Below are 18,969 nucleotides of genomic sequence, written 5' to 3'. Positions count from 1 at the left end.
CAAAGATATTGATGAAGCAACAGGAGATATTTCCCGTCACGAGCAAAAACAGAACATCTCTTTTCAATTAGGAACAACTGAAAAGGGGAAAAAAGAAAGCTATTATTGAGGTTATCCATTTAGAAACACACACACACACACCGGTTGTCCCTATAACACCTAGAATGGTTTTTGTCCACTGAAAAACACTTGCCTTTGGATTGTAATAGTCCACTGCCTTTTTGGTAGCAAACAACAATTATGCTACCCTTCTTTGATAGTAAAATGTCATCTGAACATCACCTTTTGGCAAAGAAAAGGATGACTTCTAAGCTGTGATTTAGAATGAAAGTACATCTTGGTCTGTCTGTGTAACTGTGTGTGTGTTTGTGTGTGCATATCCTTCACACAACTACCAACTGATTGGATGACTCAAAAAGCAAATACTGTAATAGAGGGCTCAATCCAGATTAGGGCTATGATTTGGGAGTTGGGGTTAGGATAATTTAATCCTAACATAAAATTCTCTAAATATTTATTTGTGTAAGATAATGGGGAAGATTTAGAATGTCTGAATGGGGCTAACCTATTTTCACTGTTAAAAGCTGAATTTCCAATAAATATTATTGGAACTCCAGAACTGTTACTTTTATTATGATTTAACACTTTAGATAGATATTAGTATCTAACATATCCTACTTATGATCTACCCTAAAGCCAGCCAGTAAGCTTTAACGGAACAGCATAGATGTGAATTTGATATCCATACTGAAATGCTCTACCTGCTATCACTCAGGCAGAATTATAACACCACATTGCTTGGCACTCCCCAGAAAAACTGTGATAGAGATATGTTGGGTCAACGCTAACATTGCCATATTTCTCCGTCAAGAAAAATGCAAAACATCATTCCTTTTTTCAGATCGGTAGAGATCTATTCATCCCCAAAGTTCAGTCACACCTGTTCCACAATATCCCTTACTTTTCCAATGCTGATATCCTTAGCTGAGGATGCCTAGCCAAGGCCTGCTTAAGCTTGTTGGAACAATGCATGGTATAAAGTCAGCAAATGCCAGAAGAAGAAAAAAAGGGATCTGCAAAGCCTGGGCTGCTGCCAGCTCTAGACAGAAAAATAGCTAGACAGATAGTGCTTGTGAACTGGAGGTGGGGGAAAAACACTGACTTTTTGTGTAGTGAGGCAGTGTGGGAGAGCTTAACTAGGCACGTAGCCAGCAACTCTTGAGAAAAGTGGGGAAAGTGAAAATCAGGCTGATGAAAGCAAAAGCCTGGGAGAGCTTCAACAGCTTAGCAGCCCGGGTGGCATGGATCATCATCCCTGGCAGAAAGATAAACAGCTGTGAATTATTGTCCCAGCAGAGATCTGAATAGGTAAAGCATATGGGAGGTTTTTAGAGCTTGACAAAAAGAGTCTGCATGAATACTCATTTGAGTAGAGATAAGCCTAAATATGTGTAAGAATGCTATATTATGTTGTATTAATTATAGTATATGGCAGCTGCCTTCGTTTTTAACAAAGTTCTACATATTGAAGAACTACAATTGCCTAAATATTAAAGAAGAGTTGTTAGCACATCTGCCTCACCGACAACTAGCTTCTGAGTGTATTCATATTGTAGTGGTACCACAGGGCTTCGTGGCAGGGTTTACCACTTATCTGCACCTAAACATGTACATGCGTATTCAAACACAATTCACCTTTATCATATTTGTAGCCCTCTCTTATCTTACTTTAACCTCTGACTGACCCTATAAAGTTCAAAGCTGAGGAACCATGTCTGGTCCAAGTGACATGAGCAGGAATTTGAATTCAGATCTTTGCAGTCAAACACTTTCCCCTATATTTATATGCAATGTCCCAAAATGGACTGCTCAAAGCGAGCCTGCTCACAATCTATGAGGGAAGCTTTTAATGTTTGATGTATTAAAGTATTTTAATATTTTTTTGGAAGCCACCCAGAGTGGCTGGGGAAGTCCAGCCAGATGGGCGGGGTATAAATAAATTATTATTATTATTATTATTATTATTATTATTATTATTATTATTATTATTATTTATAGCTAACAAACCAGGATGTGAAACCACAGTTTGAAGCTGATTTGCAAATTATAATTTATGCTTACTGTGGTTTGCTGTTATGCCTGTGTGAAGTAATAAGTCTTTCAGCCTGTTTGTAAAATTGCTGCTTTTGCCTTTAAACATTTTTGTGCATAGGATGACGAGAAGTTCACAGGAAGATTTAAAGTACAAGGGGCTGCTTTGTTCACAGGAGAGTCAAAAGTTTAAGAGATGTTTTGCCCAGTAAGCTTTGCACTGACGGATAAAATATTTATTCTAGGAAATTGACAATTAAGGGAAAAGGAAACTCAAGACTCTTTCTCCTGATTAGATAAAAGGTTTGGAAGGGAAGAATGTATAGAAGTCAAGCTAGAAAACATGGTACTGTTATTTAGTTTTGGATTAAAGTTGTGAAGTCAGAATTGAAGAGGGTTAAAGAGTTGCAAAAGAGAAAATGGGGTGAAACACTGAACAGTGTTGGTTTGCTCAGCTGGGGGCTGCAAGACGAAGAAACCAGCAGAGGGCCATGAAGAGACCCAAAAGGATGCAATTTGGCAAGTGTTGGCTTGATTACAAAAATAGAATAGGTATAGCTGGATGCATTTATTTCCATTTATCTTTGAACAGTGAAATCAATCTGTAAAATAAACCTGTTGTACACCTGAAGCTGAAACTATGGTGTGGCTTCTTAACTCTAGTTAACTCTATGGCACAAAGCATAGTTTCATGCTACATCAAAAGGCAGCCTCTGTTATATATACCACACATAGCCTTACCTTCTTCCATGCTGTCTCTGAATGACCCAGAATGACTGATTGCACGTGGTCTATCTTCCAAGGATGTGGCACTGCCACACAACTGGGAATCATCATAAAGATCGAAAGAAGAATCTTGTGCAGGTATGCTGTTAGACCGCATCATACTGGGACCAGGGAGTTTGAATTGGGATAAGTTTGTTGGACTCACTGAAATAATAATAATAATAACAATACCATAAGTTTTGATTATATATTACTGCACTACAGGGGGGAAGAAAGCTCTGTCAAATAACATTTGTGCTTTTAATTTTTTGATGAACTAGGAACACTTTTACAGTGGTTTCTCATAAGCAAGTTTGGCTTATTTTTGTCTGAAGCTCCTCCCTACCGAGTTAAAACAGATCCCATAGAAAAAGGCTTTTGCTTTCAATAATTCCAAATTTATTTACAATTATAATATGGTATTTCCTAAGTCTGTAGTATGGAGATATTTTTGCCAAGATTACCAGTATCTGCTCAAACAACTTTTTCCTCCTGCTAAAACACACACAAACACACCAATCCTGATATTAAATGGGAACTTTCACATGTGTGGGCTTTATCGAAAAGAGAAGTAACAGACCCCCCTCTTGGTTCAAATGCTGCTCTCGCGGTTTGGAAACCTGTTTTTCAACAAGCTTAAAGGGAACATTTTTGACCCATCTAGCTGGTGTGGAACTAGGGCCAAGGAAAACAGCATTTATCTGCCCCTTCAGACATTAGGGTCAAATATTTTGAACTAATGGCGTACAGCAAGATGTTTCCAGCATTGCTGGCTGTGTCTAAAATAAAAATGTCTGGAGCAGTATTTTTCTGAGAGTCTTTTAACACACTGGGAAAATGGCCCACAGAGAAAAGAAATGCTAGAGGGGTGGAAGAAAGCTTTTTCAATAAGCCATTGTACTGGGTCACCACACTGGAGGAAAACTAAACCACAGAAACACAGAGATTTGTTTCTACCAAAGGGAAAAACTGTTACTATGTCTAAGTTTAACCTTGTCTACACTTGCAGTCTAAGCATTGACACACAATTATACTGAAATAAATGGAACTTACTTTTGAGTAAATGAGATTTGGAACTTAAAAACGCTCATCAAAATACAGGAGAAGAATGCACTTTTAATTATTTTCTTTGACAGGTGTTTTTTTTAGCCCAACAGTCAAAGTTGGCCCATTGGGGGGTTGGTACAGATAAGGATCTGCTCAATGGGCTCAAAAAATAAATTAATTCTCCACCCCTACTTTAGATGCTGAGGTTCCAAGCTGTGCAGGATGTTAACCAGTACTTGGAACTGATCCCCAGAATGGACTGGGAGGCAAGGAATATGTTCAGATATGGTAAGAGCAGGAAAAAATGCATGCTTAATTTTAGATAGCTGAAGTTATGCATTCTAAAAGAGTGAGGGAGAGCTTAAGATGTATAAAGGAAGCTCAGCAATGGAGCACCACAAGTAGTTTCTTTTTCTTACCTAAGTTGGAAAAGTATTTCCCAGTTGCAGATGAAGACATAGCTGTAGGAGATACCAAAGGAGACTGACTTCCAGTGTCTTGCAGCCCTCCAGTTGAATGAGAACGCAGCCACTCTTTTCCTTCCTCCTGACTGGCCTGCCGAGAGGATGGCGTATACCTGAAAGACATCACCACTGATACACTGAAAACTTCCACATGAGCTGCACTTAGCAAGAGATTTGTGGCTTGGAATCAAGCAATAATCATACAGTTGGTTTAGTCAATGCTGAACAGGAGACTTGGGGTCATGTTACCCAAGAAACAGACAGACAAACAATCAATCAGCAATACATATCGGCATGTGATTGATGGGAAGACGTACAAAAGAAACAGCTAAGCCTTATTTTAATTTTTTTTAAAAAAAGAACAACAACAACTCTAACACATAAAAAAGATAAAGCAAAAACTTAATTTCAAGCATATCAACAAGGTTGGAAAAATGAGAGCTTGATAGGGAGGAGAGACGGGTGTCCAGTTCCTACATTATATGAGCTACAGGAGCATAGTATACAGGTAGGCTGAAAGCAGAAGGAAACGGAAGAGCAGCTGTGAAAGAAATGCATTTTTGTTAGTGACATCTGAAGGGACAAAATACAGTGTTTGTCTCTCAGAAGGGTCGATCCTTGATGCTATGCCCTACCCCCAAATTGATAAGATTTAAGGGATTGGGGTGGGGGAAATACTCACTTTTAAAGAAATGCGTTTGCAGAAAGAACAAACTTTGGAAACCCAACCTCTCACAGACTTTTGGGTGCTGCTGCCAAATACAAAAATGTAACTGCACCAGCAGCACACATACTGCAGCCCACTGGCCAAACTTTGTGGCAGGGACTGAGAAAAGCAAATTCTTGAATGGATTAACATGGCAAGTTAGCCTGTGCAGGCATTTCAGATAGTTCGGATTTCAACTCAAGAGTGTGCACTTTCTTTGTCATTGTACAAGCAGGCTTCGTTCAGCCAGATTTCTTGCAAACCTATATATTACTGTACGTAGTTCCAGTACCATTTTAAACAACTGTGGTGGGATCAAAAACATCACCCCCACCCCCATCCGGACAAGCCTATCATTGTTGGCTGTTGCAGTTCCTCCTCCTTGAGCGCACTGGGAGCTTTCTGCTGTTGCCACAATGAGAGTCCTACATTTGTACAAACAGGACTGCATAGCTAGGCAGCAAAACTTTGGCGAAGCTCTTAGAACAATGCCTGAAACGGGCACAAGGGGTGGGGTTTCCACATTCACTTCAGGATTGCATGCCACTGTATTTCAGGCCTTCAAAAAGCCTCCATGTGGGAGATGGTAGTTCGGATTTATTTTCCCTCCCTGGCTCTTATGGTAATGTCTCAGATTCTACAGAATGGTGTGCAAGGAAGAGAACTGCTGACTAAATAAACACCATCTACATTTGATTCCAGGAGACACATTAAAATGCTCTGCCATCTGCAGTGTAGTCAAGATTACTACCCAGTGCATTCTTTCTGATGAGCAGACAGGTTCTTTAGATTTTTCCTTTACAAAGCCCCTGGTGGACACAAATTGGGGGTTGGCACCCCAATGTGCTACAACTCAAGTGCAACAGGAGAAGTCATATATTGCTCCTGCGTAGAAAATACCAGCGGTGACAACGCCAGACGCTTAACCAATGGTCCTAGCCCTCTGAGTGTGTGATTAAAGCTGGAAGCAAAGAAAGCTTGCTGCAGTTCATTGATTACATGTTTATTTCTGGGGGAAAATATGATTACTCCGATCTGAATAAGTGGGAAAGTTTTAGAGGAATTAATTCCTATTGGACAGAGGGCAAGGAACAAGTCAAGGAGGCAGGGGGGAAAACAACAGAGTTGCTGAACTTATGTTTGAGCTAATTTGGGAGTCCCAAATTTGAAGGTTCCACTTAAACATCTGGTTTATTTTGAGGGAATAATTTCTAAACAGAGGTAGAAGAGAGGTTTAAAAAAATGTTATTTCACACTTGTTGAGGGCACTACCTGCATGCTATTTCAACATTTCACATACTGCCAGAGTGAAAGTGAAAGAACGTTAAAACAATTTATCTTATTGTAAATTGATTTTATATTAGTTGTTTAACAGGAGAAAAGGATACACAGTGACAAGAAAAGGATGAAATATTATAGAAAAAAGTTACGGAACAACAGAGAAACAGCAGCCATGCTGAATAAAACATCGTATACCTTAATCCCTTTTTGGGTAGTGTATTTCTGTCAAGTTGCATGCTGTTAAAACAAAGAAAACCCCTAAGGACATACAGTAAAAAGAGCACTTCAAAATTATAAATTCTAAAGTGTTGTATCACAAAAAAAGGCATTTGGAGTTATTTAAATATATTCTTTGAAAGGTACCTTTTATGCAACACTCAAAATCATCAGTGCAAGTAATATATTGCTATTTTTTTTTCTCAAAAGGGAAAAAAAATGCCATACTTTTGTAAAGAAAATACATATTGATTTGAGAATTAGCTTATCTTATTCCCATTCCAGCCTTAGTTATTATGGAATTTGAGCATAAGAGTCCTAGGAAGGATCATGTGGGCAACAAGGTCAGGATATTTATTGGGTTTCAGTTTGGTTGTCTTCCATAAAGTGAAGTCTAGCATCACCAGGGAATTTATTATTATTATTATTATTATTATTATTATTATTATTATTATTATTATTATTATCAACTTATATTCAGCCCACCCAACTGGGTTACCCCAGTCATTCTGGGCAGGTTTTCAAAGGTTAAGTGCAAAACTCATTTCACAAGAACAACTGGGGAACATATTGCGCCTGGTTCAAGTACAACATCATCATCATCATCATTATTATTATTATTATTATTAAAAACATGGATATATGCAGAAAAGGCTGGGACTCTATTATGACACTGTATCAAAAGGGAATCACTGTTGAACAAAGTATCTAAACTGAATTTCCAGACAAAATTTGTAGCATTTCAGTCCCATTGAAATCAATGGGGCAAGTTACCTATGATTTGTAAGCCCCAAATGATTTCAATAGAACTAAAAGATAAGGAAATCCATCTCAATCCAAACACAGGAGACAGAGCCTGCCCAAGGTATTCTCTGGCCATGCATCTGGCTTGACCCATCAGCTGAGGAAAGGGAACCCACTCTGTAGCATGAGGATAAATTTCCTTAACTCTTTCTTATCTCTCTCTGTATTGTGATAGTGCAGAACACTATATGTGGATATGCAATAAGGAGGGGAGGGAAATGTTATTTAAGGACATTTTTTTACTGCTGTATCAAATTTCCCCATTCAAAATTTTGGGGTTGAAACACGAGACTTCAAAAGGTGTGAAAAGTTGCTTGAAGAACTACTAGCAATGTTTTGGTGTGACTGTCAGCACAATTTTTTAGGGCTTGACTGAGATCCCAACCAATCATTAATATCTATGGGTGCCAGCTTGAATGATCCCCTTCTCCTCCCACTGTTTGCTGTTCAGGGGGTTCTCCAAACCTCACCCAAACCAAAAGGGGAATCTTTTATTGCAAGTATATCTTAAAACCTTTTAAAATATATCAACTAATAATGATTGGTAGAAAACAATCTGTGTCTCAAAGAAAACCACTTTTGCTTTGGTTTCTGACATTGTTGTTTCGTATGTAGCTGTTGATCGACTGTAATTACAAGAATGGTGATGGATGAGTCACTTATTTGCCAAGACAGATCTATAATCATTATATTTGAAGGGCCTTGTACAGACGTTCTTTGGATTTGCACACAGGGGATATTGCAAAAGCAGCCATAGGCTCATACTGGTTACATGAACATCAGCCTATGCACATAGCGATGAATCCGGTGATCTATAGACTAGAAAACAAGACATATGGATCACAAAGATGTTCAGACTAGTATGTACATGTTGATTGGTTGGGGGGGTGTTTCAGTGTGACCATGACTCTTCCTTGTATTTTAAACAGCCATTAAAATAAACAAAAACTCAGGAGTTGGAAAAAAGTTGAATAATACATGAAAAATACCAGCAATAGCAGAACCATTTAAATCCATGTATTATTCAAAACAAAACAAAAAACAGTCACTGATTTTTCAAATATGATGTTAAGATTTCAGGTTTTCTTACACATTCCATAGAATAAACTACTTACCAAACTCCAATTTACATAATATCCAAATAAAAAACAAGCACGTATCAGGATATTATAATGATGTGCTGCATCAAACTGACAGAACCATGATTTATTTATTTTGCCTAACCCATACTACAATTTAGAAACCCACTTATATAGAGGACTTAGTTTAGTTTGGAGGATGAGATATGGATGTTGGTCCAAGACTCCTGGGTCCCCTGAATGGCCACAACTAGAGAGGTGAACAACCTGTCATATTTTCCATTTATTTGTTCAATTGCATCAGGTGCCCATAGAAAGTCCATGCATTGTCTTAAAATTTTTTTTGTTTTAGGAGCCTCACACTGCTCATCAGATGTGCATTAGTATGTGCATCCAAATACTGGAGCTTTCCACTTCTTTCAGTAGAATACATAATGAAGCACAGAAGCCCTGGCTACTTTATATATGCTAGAATTTACTTATTGAGCACATCCATTTCCCTTGCCCCCAAACTGAATGCCAGACAGGTGTGACCACAATCTCCAAATGAGAAATCAAATCCACTTGATTACCATGGCTTTGTTTCTCCATCTGTGGACATGGCAAGAGAAGCAGGGTTGTTGCAGGCTAAAAACAGAAAAAATGTTGCTATATACCCTAAACCTGAAAGATGCTGTGGACTACTGAATGACGTATATATTAATAAAATAAGTCATGTTGGTTTCTAACATGAATATGAACAGAAAAAAATTAAACCACCTACTTCAAACAATACTTAATAGGGTCTAATACTGATTATTTTCCTACTAAAAACACATGTATCAGTTTTAGAAAATTGTGTTATTTTGCAGTTTTGGCTTTAAAATGATTTACGTAGATATGAAATTTGTTGGAAATTTTAAAGAGGATATCACAGTATGTGTGCAAATTTTATTTTATGTAGTTTTATGTAATTACAAAGTAGTATCAGTACATATTAACCTGCTTTGCTATATCTGATGCTACTAGTGATGCAAACTTTGTCTATGCTTTCCCTTCCATGCATAGACCTAATGTGTGGAGGGGAGAACATGACCGTGCCCTTTGGCTCTGTTCCCCAATATGTGGCAGAATGCCGGTTTAAGTGCATATGGCTATGTTTGCATATGGAGGGAAGGTTGTAAACAAATATTAAGTAGCAATTAGACTGTGACTGTTACACTGGAGCCTGATTGTTTTGTCGGGGCTTAGATCATCCTGCTGGCATTGTATTGACTGGATGTTCATTGGTGGGGCAGAGTGTCTCCTTATTTATCTAAACAAAATTTATATATCACTCAAATGAAAAACGTTTACGTGGTTTTAGCATTTTCATCTGCTTATGTGCTCCAGTTTGAATTCCCTTCCATTTCATTTTTTAAAAATGGTTTAGTTCCACCTAAGGCCAACTCATGAGAGTAAAACCTTCTGGAAAAAGTGGGGGGAGGGTTGCTAATATCATTAAATTCAGCACAAGTAAGAAGGGATCTGCTCCAAATGGATGGCTTCCTCTGTGAAAAGGAATATATATAGAGACAATTGCATTCTCTGTGGCCAGTATACTGCCAAAGTAACATTTTAGGGTTTCTCTGTTGCAATGCAAGCCTGCACACATTGTGATTTCCCCAAGTACACATGCTGAATGCTTGACAATCTCACTATTTTTATAGCTCCAAGCAAGCTTGGGTCACAAATCATGCAGACCTATTTTAATACAGTCTTTTACAATCCAGATGACCAACCATTATTTTATCTGTTTTGACAGATTGGGGAAAATCCCCCCACCCCAAATGCATCCAAGTTAAGCTAGAAGGAAAGGGAGCTGGGTAGAATATTTTTTATCTCTTACAGTTAAATTATTTATGGAAGCGTATAATCGGTCTTATGTAACTGCTCCCGCAGAAAAACAATGACAGCATCAATCCAGAGAAAGCTAAGGAGTAGTCTTAGCTTTCTCTGGATTGATGTTGTCATTGTGGGAATTTAGGTGTGCTTAACCTTCCTTGGGGCCTCATTAAGCACCTTTTTAATCTTTTGCAGATAATGTAGCAAATCTAAGATTGACCTAACCTTGTACCTGCATTTGTGAACTGTGCAAATTCACAACGAGGTAGTAACTCAATGGTAGATAAGGACCTATGTTTAGTTCAAATATCAAGTAAAAAGCCAGAATTCATCCCTTAATTCAATCGTCAATATGGTTTAGGGAATACAATGAATATGTACATTATGGCCACACTGCATATGCAAATCCAAAGCCACATTTTTAACAAATCATCATCATCTCCCTGCTGAAGAGAAAGAGGGTATAGAAAAGTGTCTGGCTTACACAAAAGATATGGGCTACCTGTTTCAAGGTACCATACTTAACTGTACTGATTACATTGTACTGCACTGTATCAGTTACAGCTCAGAGAAATCCTGAAAAGTGGCAGGACAGAAGAGAAGAGCTAAATGGATGCTTTTCTGCAAGTTGGAGCCCCCTTCAGCCTAGTTTGTCAACCATTTGCTGTGCCTTGAATGGACACCAATGTAAGTGAGGAATGCAGTGTTTTTTGCCTGCTCTCACTTGGAAAATGCTATGAGAGGGATGTTATATAGGACTGGGCTATGTTTAGAGAGCTAATTGGCTTTTGCTGAGAACCTGTACTGCTATAGAATCAGTCAGTTTATGCTATGTGTTTTGCCTCTTTAACTGCTTAACATTTGTAAATACACATATATTAGGAGTCTACAAACACTGCTCCATTCAGTAGAGTACTCATTCAATTTCAATGCTCTCTCAAAGAATACTTGGAAAAATGCAAAGCCAACACTAAATTATTATTTTATCTAAATACCCTCGAGGCAGAAATAAACTCAATAGCTATTTCAAAAATTATTTTATAATGTCTCCCTGTAGTTATATTTGCTAAAGAACAAATATGGAGAATCCTTGAGATTTAATGCAGTGTTCAAATCTGCAACAGAGCTCATATAGCATAGTATATAAGAGAATAGGAAAGGTGCTGGTTTGAATCACACTCTTGTCATGTGCTCATGGTTTATGTCTGGGCATAATGCTAAACCTTGATTTAACATTATGAGAACTAGTTAAGATGAACACAATTAGGGCTGGGACAACATGCTCTTTTCTTTTGTGATACTTGCAAAAGGGATTTTGACAGGTGGGTGGCACAACCTGTATGCCAATCAAGTGATAGCATAAAGATGCCATGTGATTGACAGATTTTCTGCCCCTATCAAAGTTGGCCCATGATCGTGACCCTGATCCAGAGAATGTGGATAAAAATACTGATGTGCCTAATTATCTTGAAAGAAACACAAGAAGATAATGCCTATGGAGTGCTATTTTTTTATAGTGCATCACAATGGCTACCTGTGAACATTTACCTATAATTTTTTAATGTGATAGCATTTTCTCTCTGCAAGGGTACACTGGCTGTGTTATACTCAGATTCACTCAAAATCGTGCTTAACGGCCAGTTTAAGTTTTGATGCTAGGGAAACTATTAACCTTTTAAAATGTTTAAATGTTTTAGAACATTTCATGCATCACTTTGTAACTTCAGACTAAGTTTTTTTTTCAAATTATAAACTGAATAAATTTTAGAGAAATAGTGTAACTATTTAATTTATAAATCCGTGGTTTGATTTTCACGTTACTCTTCCTAGATATACCATCTACCTGCATAATCTTGATTGGAATGTTTTCCAGAGTGTGGAAGAAGGTTTTTTTGTTGTTGGCTCTAGTTTATTGTGTATGCCCAATGCACACTTTCCCTCCTTTCAGTCTCCGGGTCAAATAAATATTGAAGGTTTTTTTTGTTTGTTTGTTTGTTTGGAGCTGCAAGTATTTGTAACCTAACATACACACAGGAATTGATGGTAATTTCCCAGGTGTAAACTAAATTACTCCAGAATAAATATAACAAAAAATGTCCCTGGTATGAAGCAGTGGTGGGCTTTGGGCTCTCAAATTTCAGCAGCACCCTGTGCAACACTAAAATTCGCTCCACTCTGTTCTGCAGCATTGATGTGGTGCTGCCTGCAGAATGGTACTCTGTGTAGCTGCACCGGTTGAAGTACCCTAAAACCGCCTCTGATGAAAGCCCCCAATGGAATCATCTGTTCTACTGAGCATAAAGACAATGGAAGCACCATAGAGCTTTCTACAAGGGACACCGTCAAAAAGCATTACCAGTTATTTTACTTTCCCCTCCTTTCCTTCCTCCCCTACCCTCTTAACATTGTTGGTTTTGATTTGAGGATATATTTTGAAAGCCATGCTTCTGGCTGCTTCCATTTGTTATGACCCTTATCGAAATACTTCTCTCCATGGTAAACTCACCTTTCTGAAAGGGTAGATCTCACACTTCCAGTTCTCATGAGCAGGCTCTGAACCTCTTGAGTGCTTGTGGTCAGTCCAGATAGGGAGCCATGGTGGCTGAGAGGGAGGTCAATAGATTCAGAGCTTGTGTGGAGGCTAGTCATCGACTGGTAACTTGGTGTGTCCTTACTGCCAGCAGAGGAACTACTCAGGTTTGCAGCCCACACGAGACCGCCTGACGTGAAAGAGTGGGCTGACGCCGGGCTAGAAGCCAAGGAGTGACTTAAACTTACAACATCTGTATTCAAGTCCGAGGGTTTGCTGAAGAGAGGGCTACTGCCGCCACTCTGCTCACCTGCACTGCCCATGCTACCTGTACCTGAGGATGGAGATTCCAGGCTGCCTTGCCGAGCTAACGTGGTACTAGGGCTGGGCATTGCAGATGTGGATTTGGCACCTTCTGTATTTGGTGCAGGGGCAGTTTTGCCACTTGCTTTGGCACCAAACAACCTACAGGAAAGAAACAAACGAAACAAACAAAAGTGTTATTTGGAAAAGCCAAAGTTTCCCGTAATAACGCTCTGAAAGCCAAAGCACAGGAATAATGAAAACAGCTAATAGAAGGCCCTTCTCTCCCCCCCCCTCCATTGCTTCTCACAATCAAATCTGCTTAAGCCCTTGGACATACTTTATTTTACTGTTTCGAAAGCATTAATTCCAAGATTTGTCTTTTGAGAGGAAACAGACCTTCCCAGGGCGATGAAAAGCACAACAGCCCTGTGTGATGAGATTGCGTAAAAAGATTAAACTTTCACCCAAATCCAGTGGTTAGCACAAAATCTTCAGTAGTTAAGACATTTGTTTTTAAATTAGCACAGCATGGTCTGGACAGCCTTGTAAATAGTTGGAAACCCCCCCCCATTTCAAAATCTTTTTTTATTTTTAAAGAAGTAATTATACTTATATGACATGCAAGATGCTAATTTGAGGTCTGTTCCCTATCCACGTATGTGTGAAAAGATTTTGCAATTGTGTGCGGGTGTGGAGAAATACTATTTTAAGTTTTGGATATACAGTTAAGGCTATGAGAATTTCTCTTTCTGCGGGGTCTGAAATATTCTACATCACCTTATGCAAGGGGTTTTCTAGATTTACAGTGCAGTGTACTAAAAGGAAACAAGAAGCAACTGGCATAACGTTTATGATAAAAACCATAGCAACCAAAATAGCACATTTGATAACTCGTATGCAAAAGCATTGTGCTGGCAATTAGCCACAAGAGGGCAGCATTGACTTTGTTTCAGCAAAGAAATAGGCTTGGATTCCTAAGAAAGATTTATGGTTTGATGTATATTGCAAAGTTGCTAAGATCAGTAAATGCTGGTGTTCAGATGCCACCAGCAGTGTAAAATAGAATGATGGATTTTATTTTGCACCCCCTCCCATCTGAGTTCCTACTGAAAATCCTGTTATAATATTAGAAGATCCAAAACCAACGGGTTGTATTCAAACCAGCTTTACTCAGTATAGACCCATTGAAATCGATGGCCTAGTAGGCCCATTCATTAAATTGTGTCTATTCTGAGTAAAAGTTAGCTGACTACAACCCAGAACATTTTTAAAACAATTTGCAAAATATATAGTTAATGAAATTCAGTTTCCTCATCTGAATCCATTAGCTATCCAGGAAAAATTACAATCAGAAAATACAATCAGAAAAATTACAGTCAGATAGAGTGACATTTATTCCTTAATAATCCCTCACCAGGAAGCCTTTCAGTTTGTTAAGGGAATACCAAGCTGTCTCCAATATGCCCTTCTCGGCCACTACCTATAACAATCACATTGTTTCAGTTCCTCCAGGTCCCACTTCCAGCCCCATGTATGTGGGTGCTATTCGTGGCTGGATGGGAAAACTGCATTTGCAAACAGTTGCTACAGGCAAAACTTCCCAACCCCAGCTATGCTGTTGCACCCTGAGTTAGCCACCTGGAATAGCATCAATCTGCTGTTAATGACTGGATTTAGGCCCTGCCCCAATTATTTCCTCCCTGATGGACACTCTTCAGAGTCTCTAAAGAGGACACAAACAGCATGCTGCTGTATGGAGTTTTAGAGAGAGGCACGCGCACAGCATACAGCTTTATTGATTTTCAAATGATTTAGCGATCAAAGTTCATGGGTTGGAATGCCAATGGGGGTGGGAGGTGGTTCTCATCGGCTGCTTTTCACTTCACAGCCATGTGGTTCTCTCAGATGCCTACTTGAAAGGCACTGCACTTGTACTCCAGAACCTTCCTAGGGTTACTTTATGTGAGAAATAGATCTTCGCATTTCTATTGCAGAATCAGAACGGATACGTGTTCACTTATCTAAATATAAGACATCACTTCCGAGAGCCGGAGGCGATTGCGGGAAGCAGAATATAAGTCTCTGTAGAATTCTCGGGAAGGAAACAGAATAAATAGTGGAATATGAGGCCAATATTAATATCAGTTGCTTAAAAAAGAAAACTTGTTCAGTTCATACTTACAGATGAAAAAAGGGGTCTCGTCTGATTATAAGCGATGGAACTAGGTATCAATGTGGGGAGGACAGAAAGTAGCCTTATACTGGTTCTGACCATCTAGCTCAATATTGTTTACACTGAATGGCAGCACTCCAGGATTTCTGGCAGGGTCCTCTCCCAACACTACCTGGCGTGTTGGAGATTGAACCTGAGAGCTTCTGAATGGAAAGCAAATGTTCTACCACTGAGCTATGGCACTTTCCCTCACACAAAAACAAGCTGAGTCCAGACCTCCTGCTACACAGGTGGCAGATTGTAGGTTTGGAGAGAATGAACCTATGTTCAGCCTGTAAATACACTAAAATATTACAAATGCCCCCAAGTCTTTAGTGATCTCATTCCAAAAGAAACCAGGCCTATGTGGCATGCTGTTCCTCTGGAACTTCTCAACTCTCTGGGGAGTGGGCTGAGCATAACATTGCCATTTCACAGAAAACCCCTTACCTTCTAAATGTGGGCGAGGCAATGTCTGGATATTTTGAACCTGGCTGCCTGAGGCCTGGTGTTCCACAGGCACTGGCTGAGGTTGGACTTGATTTTGGAGAGCTGGACAGTGACACACTCTCAGAATCAGAAACGGCCACTTTTTCCTTCTCTTTGTCCGTCTGGTTGATGGTAACAGGGCTGGAGCGCCCTGAGCCAATCTTCGTAGGTTCTCTCAGTTTGTTGGTAGCGGCGGCCCCTGCAGACTTGCTGCTCACATTGGAGTCGATGCTGCTGGTGCTTGACCTGTGTCCGCCTCTGCCAGGAATCCCACTTGTGCTTGACTTCGAAGGACGCGGCAAACTTCGGTATTGCAGGGTAGTCTTTGAGCTCACGTGCAGCACACCGTCGTCTTGATTCTGTGAGCCATCTAGGCTGGTTTTCCTCCCTGCATTGGACTTCCCACCGATAGCTGCAGATTTGGGCATCTTCCCCAAGGTTGCCGATCCACTTGTTATGGTTGCACCGCTTGCAGAGATTATGGTTGAAGAGCCAACCCCAGCTTTCTTGAAACCAAAGGAACCAGTAGCTGTTGATCTGCCAATGCCCGAGGGTGGCTTTTTCCCCTCATCGCCACTGCTTTTCCCTGCATCTGAAGGTGAGCGCTGGATAGAAGCTCCTTTGAGGGGAGTTTTTCCTTTTTCTGAAGCCTTTGCATCATCTGTTTTTCCTAACAGAAAGCAGAGGTTTTGTAGTAATTCATATTTACAGCAGTAGTATATTTACAGTAATACATGCAAATATGTAGAATTTAGGTGGAGTTCTGAACTACTTACAGTGGACAATCAGATGCCTATACCACCTTTCCCCTCAAATAATATACACTTGCTTTGAGCCAGAAATCATTTGCTATTAATATTGTAAGGTAAAGGTAAAGGACCCCTGGACGGTTAAGTCCAGTTACAAAGGCAACTATGGGGTTGCAGCGCTCATCTCACTTTCAGGCTGAGGGAGACTGTGTTTGCCCACAGACAGCTTTCTGGGTCATGTGGTCAGCATGACTAAACCACTTCTGGCACAACGGAACACCATGGCGGAAACCAGAGCACACGGAAACGCCATATAAGGAAAAACAGAATGGCACTATTACTACTTGTAATCCGGACTTATAATTCAGATGATGCAATTTAGAATTACAAGTATTCTGCTAAAAACCCTTGATGCTTTTCACTTGCACTGCTGTTAAATCAGGTGTCACCTATTCTGTATTTCTGTACCTGATTTTTGCTTCCTAAGTACATAATGCTATATTTATTTTTGTTGAAATTGGCTTCGTTAGTTTTGGCCCAGAACCTATTAATGTGAAGTAAGAGCCGATCTGCTTTCTTTAATTGTATTGCATTGGTAAGTTGGAATCCTTCCTATGACTTGTAAAATATTGTATGCTTGTAATTCCAAGCATTGTGAAACAAGCATACCGAATTATAATATATTCATCACCACTCACATTAAAATTCATTGTTATTGTCTATCCCGACACATGCAACCATTATTAGCTGTTTGCAGTTAATAATAACACTTAGCTAAATTTGGTTGGCGTAGCCTTATAGCTTGTACTAAAAGCTGTTGGAACACCTCGGGCCTATTACTTAGGAATAATTGCAGGTTTCAGATGTGGCGTCCAACGAACTAAAATGTGTCTATTGATTTTCATTTCGTTCATCTATCAATTTTAGTCACTCCTTACTAACACAAACATGCATAGTGCTATTTTAAAGTAATCTTTCACAAAGGCCGAACCTTCCTTATTACATAGTGAAATACCAGCCCAACTCATACATCTCACGCTTAGCAATTATCTGAATAGCAACTCTAACTCTCTCGAGAACTCAATAGCTGCCTCTTTCTACTCAAAAAGAGAAGACGTCATGTGGAAATTTCCCTAACCCATTCTCAGGGTCTTATGAATGAGAACAATAACTTGGAGCAATTTGCACAACCGACTGCAAGTTCAGTTTCTGATGATGCTCATTCCTACCAGGCGTCTTGAGAGTGCTTGTTCCTGTTTTGTGCCTAGATGGCGCTGCTCCTACTTGTGCGGTCATGCCTCTTCTCCAGGAGCCAGTCTGAGAGACAGACAGAGAGGTTTTCTGGCCCCCCTTCTCAGCATCTTCAAGGGCTCCAGAGGGATGGCCCTTCCATTTGCCACTGCCGTCAATGTTGCTGTCAAAATCTTCCTCTGGTTTCTTCAGTTCCTCGCTGCTGCCCCACGGTTCGCCATCTGTTACTGAACGTTTCTCTGAATCAGTCTTCAGCTATGAGGAATTGATATCATGAAAATTACTCAGTAATTGTCTGGCTTTTATTTTCTTTCATTACGGCATGAGAGTGCAGGGATTAGGAGGAGGAAACAAAGATTCACTTTAACATCTTTCTTCCCTAGCTCCAAATGCTTAATAGTCTCTCTGAGAAGCTTTCCCCCACTAATTTTATGAACAACAACACTACTTATACTGCTGGCACTAATGGTGTCATTTCAGGGAGATGTCTCAAATGTTATTAGCTTGAAGCAACACTGGCTTGTAAATGTCAATTAATTTTTATTTAATTTTTTTTTTAAAAAAAACCCTATCCAAAAGAAGCAGTGTTTCTCTGAAGCTTCCATGTCTGCCTGAATCCCCTTGATTAGAACAGGCTTCCTCAACCTCGGCCCTCCAGATGTTTTTGGCCTACAACTCCCATGATCCCTCGCTAGCAGGACCAGTGGTCAGGGATGATGGGAATTGTAGTCTCAAAACATCTGGAGGACTGAGGTTGAGGAAGCCTGGATTAACATCAACATTGCCTAAGAGACCCTAAGACAATGGCCCCCATAAAATGGAAAACAAGAGAACATTAAAAATGAATAATCTCTTGCTCCAGATTTTTCCAGACTCCAACACCCAAATCTTGGCATGATGAAACTGGTCCAATGGACTTAGAATTACATAACGAGTTAACCTGGAATCTTATTAGCATAAGCCAATTAATGTTAATACCACTAAGTAAATGTATCTGGGTGTACTGCTGCAGCCTTCCACCCCTGAATGCTTCTGAATTTCTGATTCAAAGCTGTTGCCTTCAGTATTTACAACCCAGAGGGCACAATGCAGACCGTGCAGGCATAGTCCTTGCAT

The 18,969-nt window shown here is 39.7% G+C and overlaps 1 protein-coding gene across 11 annotated transcripts in view; it reads right to left on the bottom strand.

Moving 5' to 3' along the window:
* Positions 1-18,969, bottom strand: part of NAV3 (neuron navigator 3) — a 430,775-nt gene that overhangs the window by 47,622 nt on the left and 364,184 nt on the right. For 10 of the 11 annotated variants that reach the window (XM_081929091.1, XM_081929086.1, XM_081929089.1 and 7 more), the window contains 6 exons: positions 17,832-18,108; positions 15,815-16,523; positions 12,823-13,311; positions 6,550-6,591; positions 4,323-4,480; positions 2,833-3,021 (listed from right to left, as the gene is read on the bottom strand). In XM_081929091.1, the coding sequence (XP_081785217.1) occupies positions 2,833-3,021; positions 4,323-4,480; positions 6,550-6,591; positions 12,823-13,311; positions 15,815-16,523; positions 17,832-18,108 (1,864 nt within the window). The remainder of the gene's footprint in view (positions 1-2,832; positions 3,022-4,322; positions 4,481-6,549; positions 6,592-12,822; positions 13,312-15,814; positions 16,524-17,831; positions 18,109-18,969) is intronic. The other variant, XM_081929090.1, reaches the window with a different exon arrangement.

The sequence above is a fragment of the Podarcis melisellensis genome (assembly GCF_964234715.1).
Source record: "Podarcis melisellensis genome assembly, chromosome: 10".
Classification (NCBI taxonomy): Eukaryota; Metazoa; Chordata; class Lepidosauria; order Squamata; family Lacertidae; genus Podarcis; species Podarcis melisellensis.
Note: the sequence above shows the minus strand (reverse complement) of the source record. Positions and strands in the feature narration are given on the sequence as shown.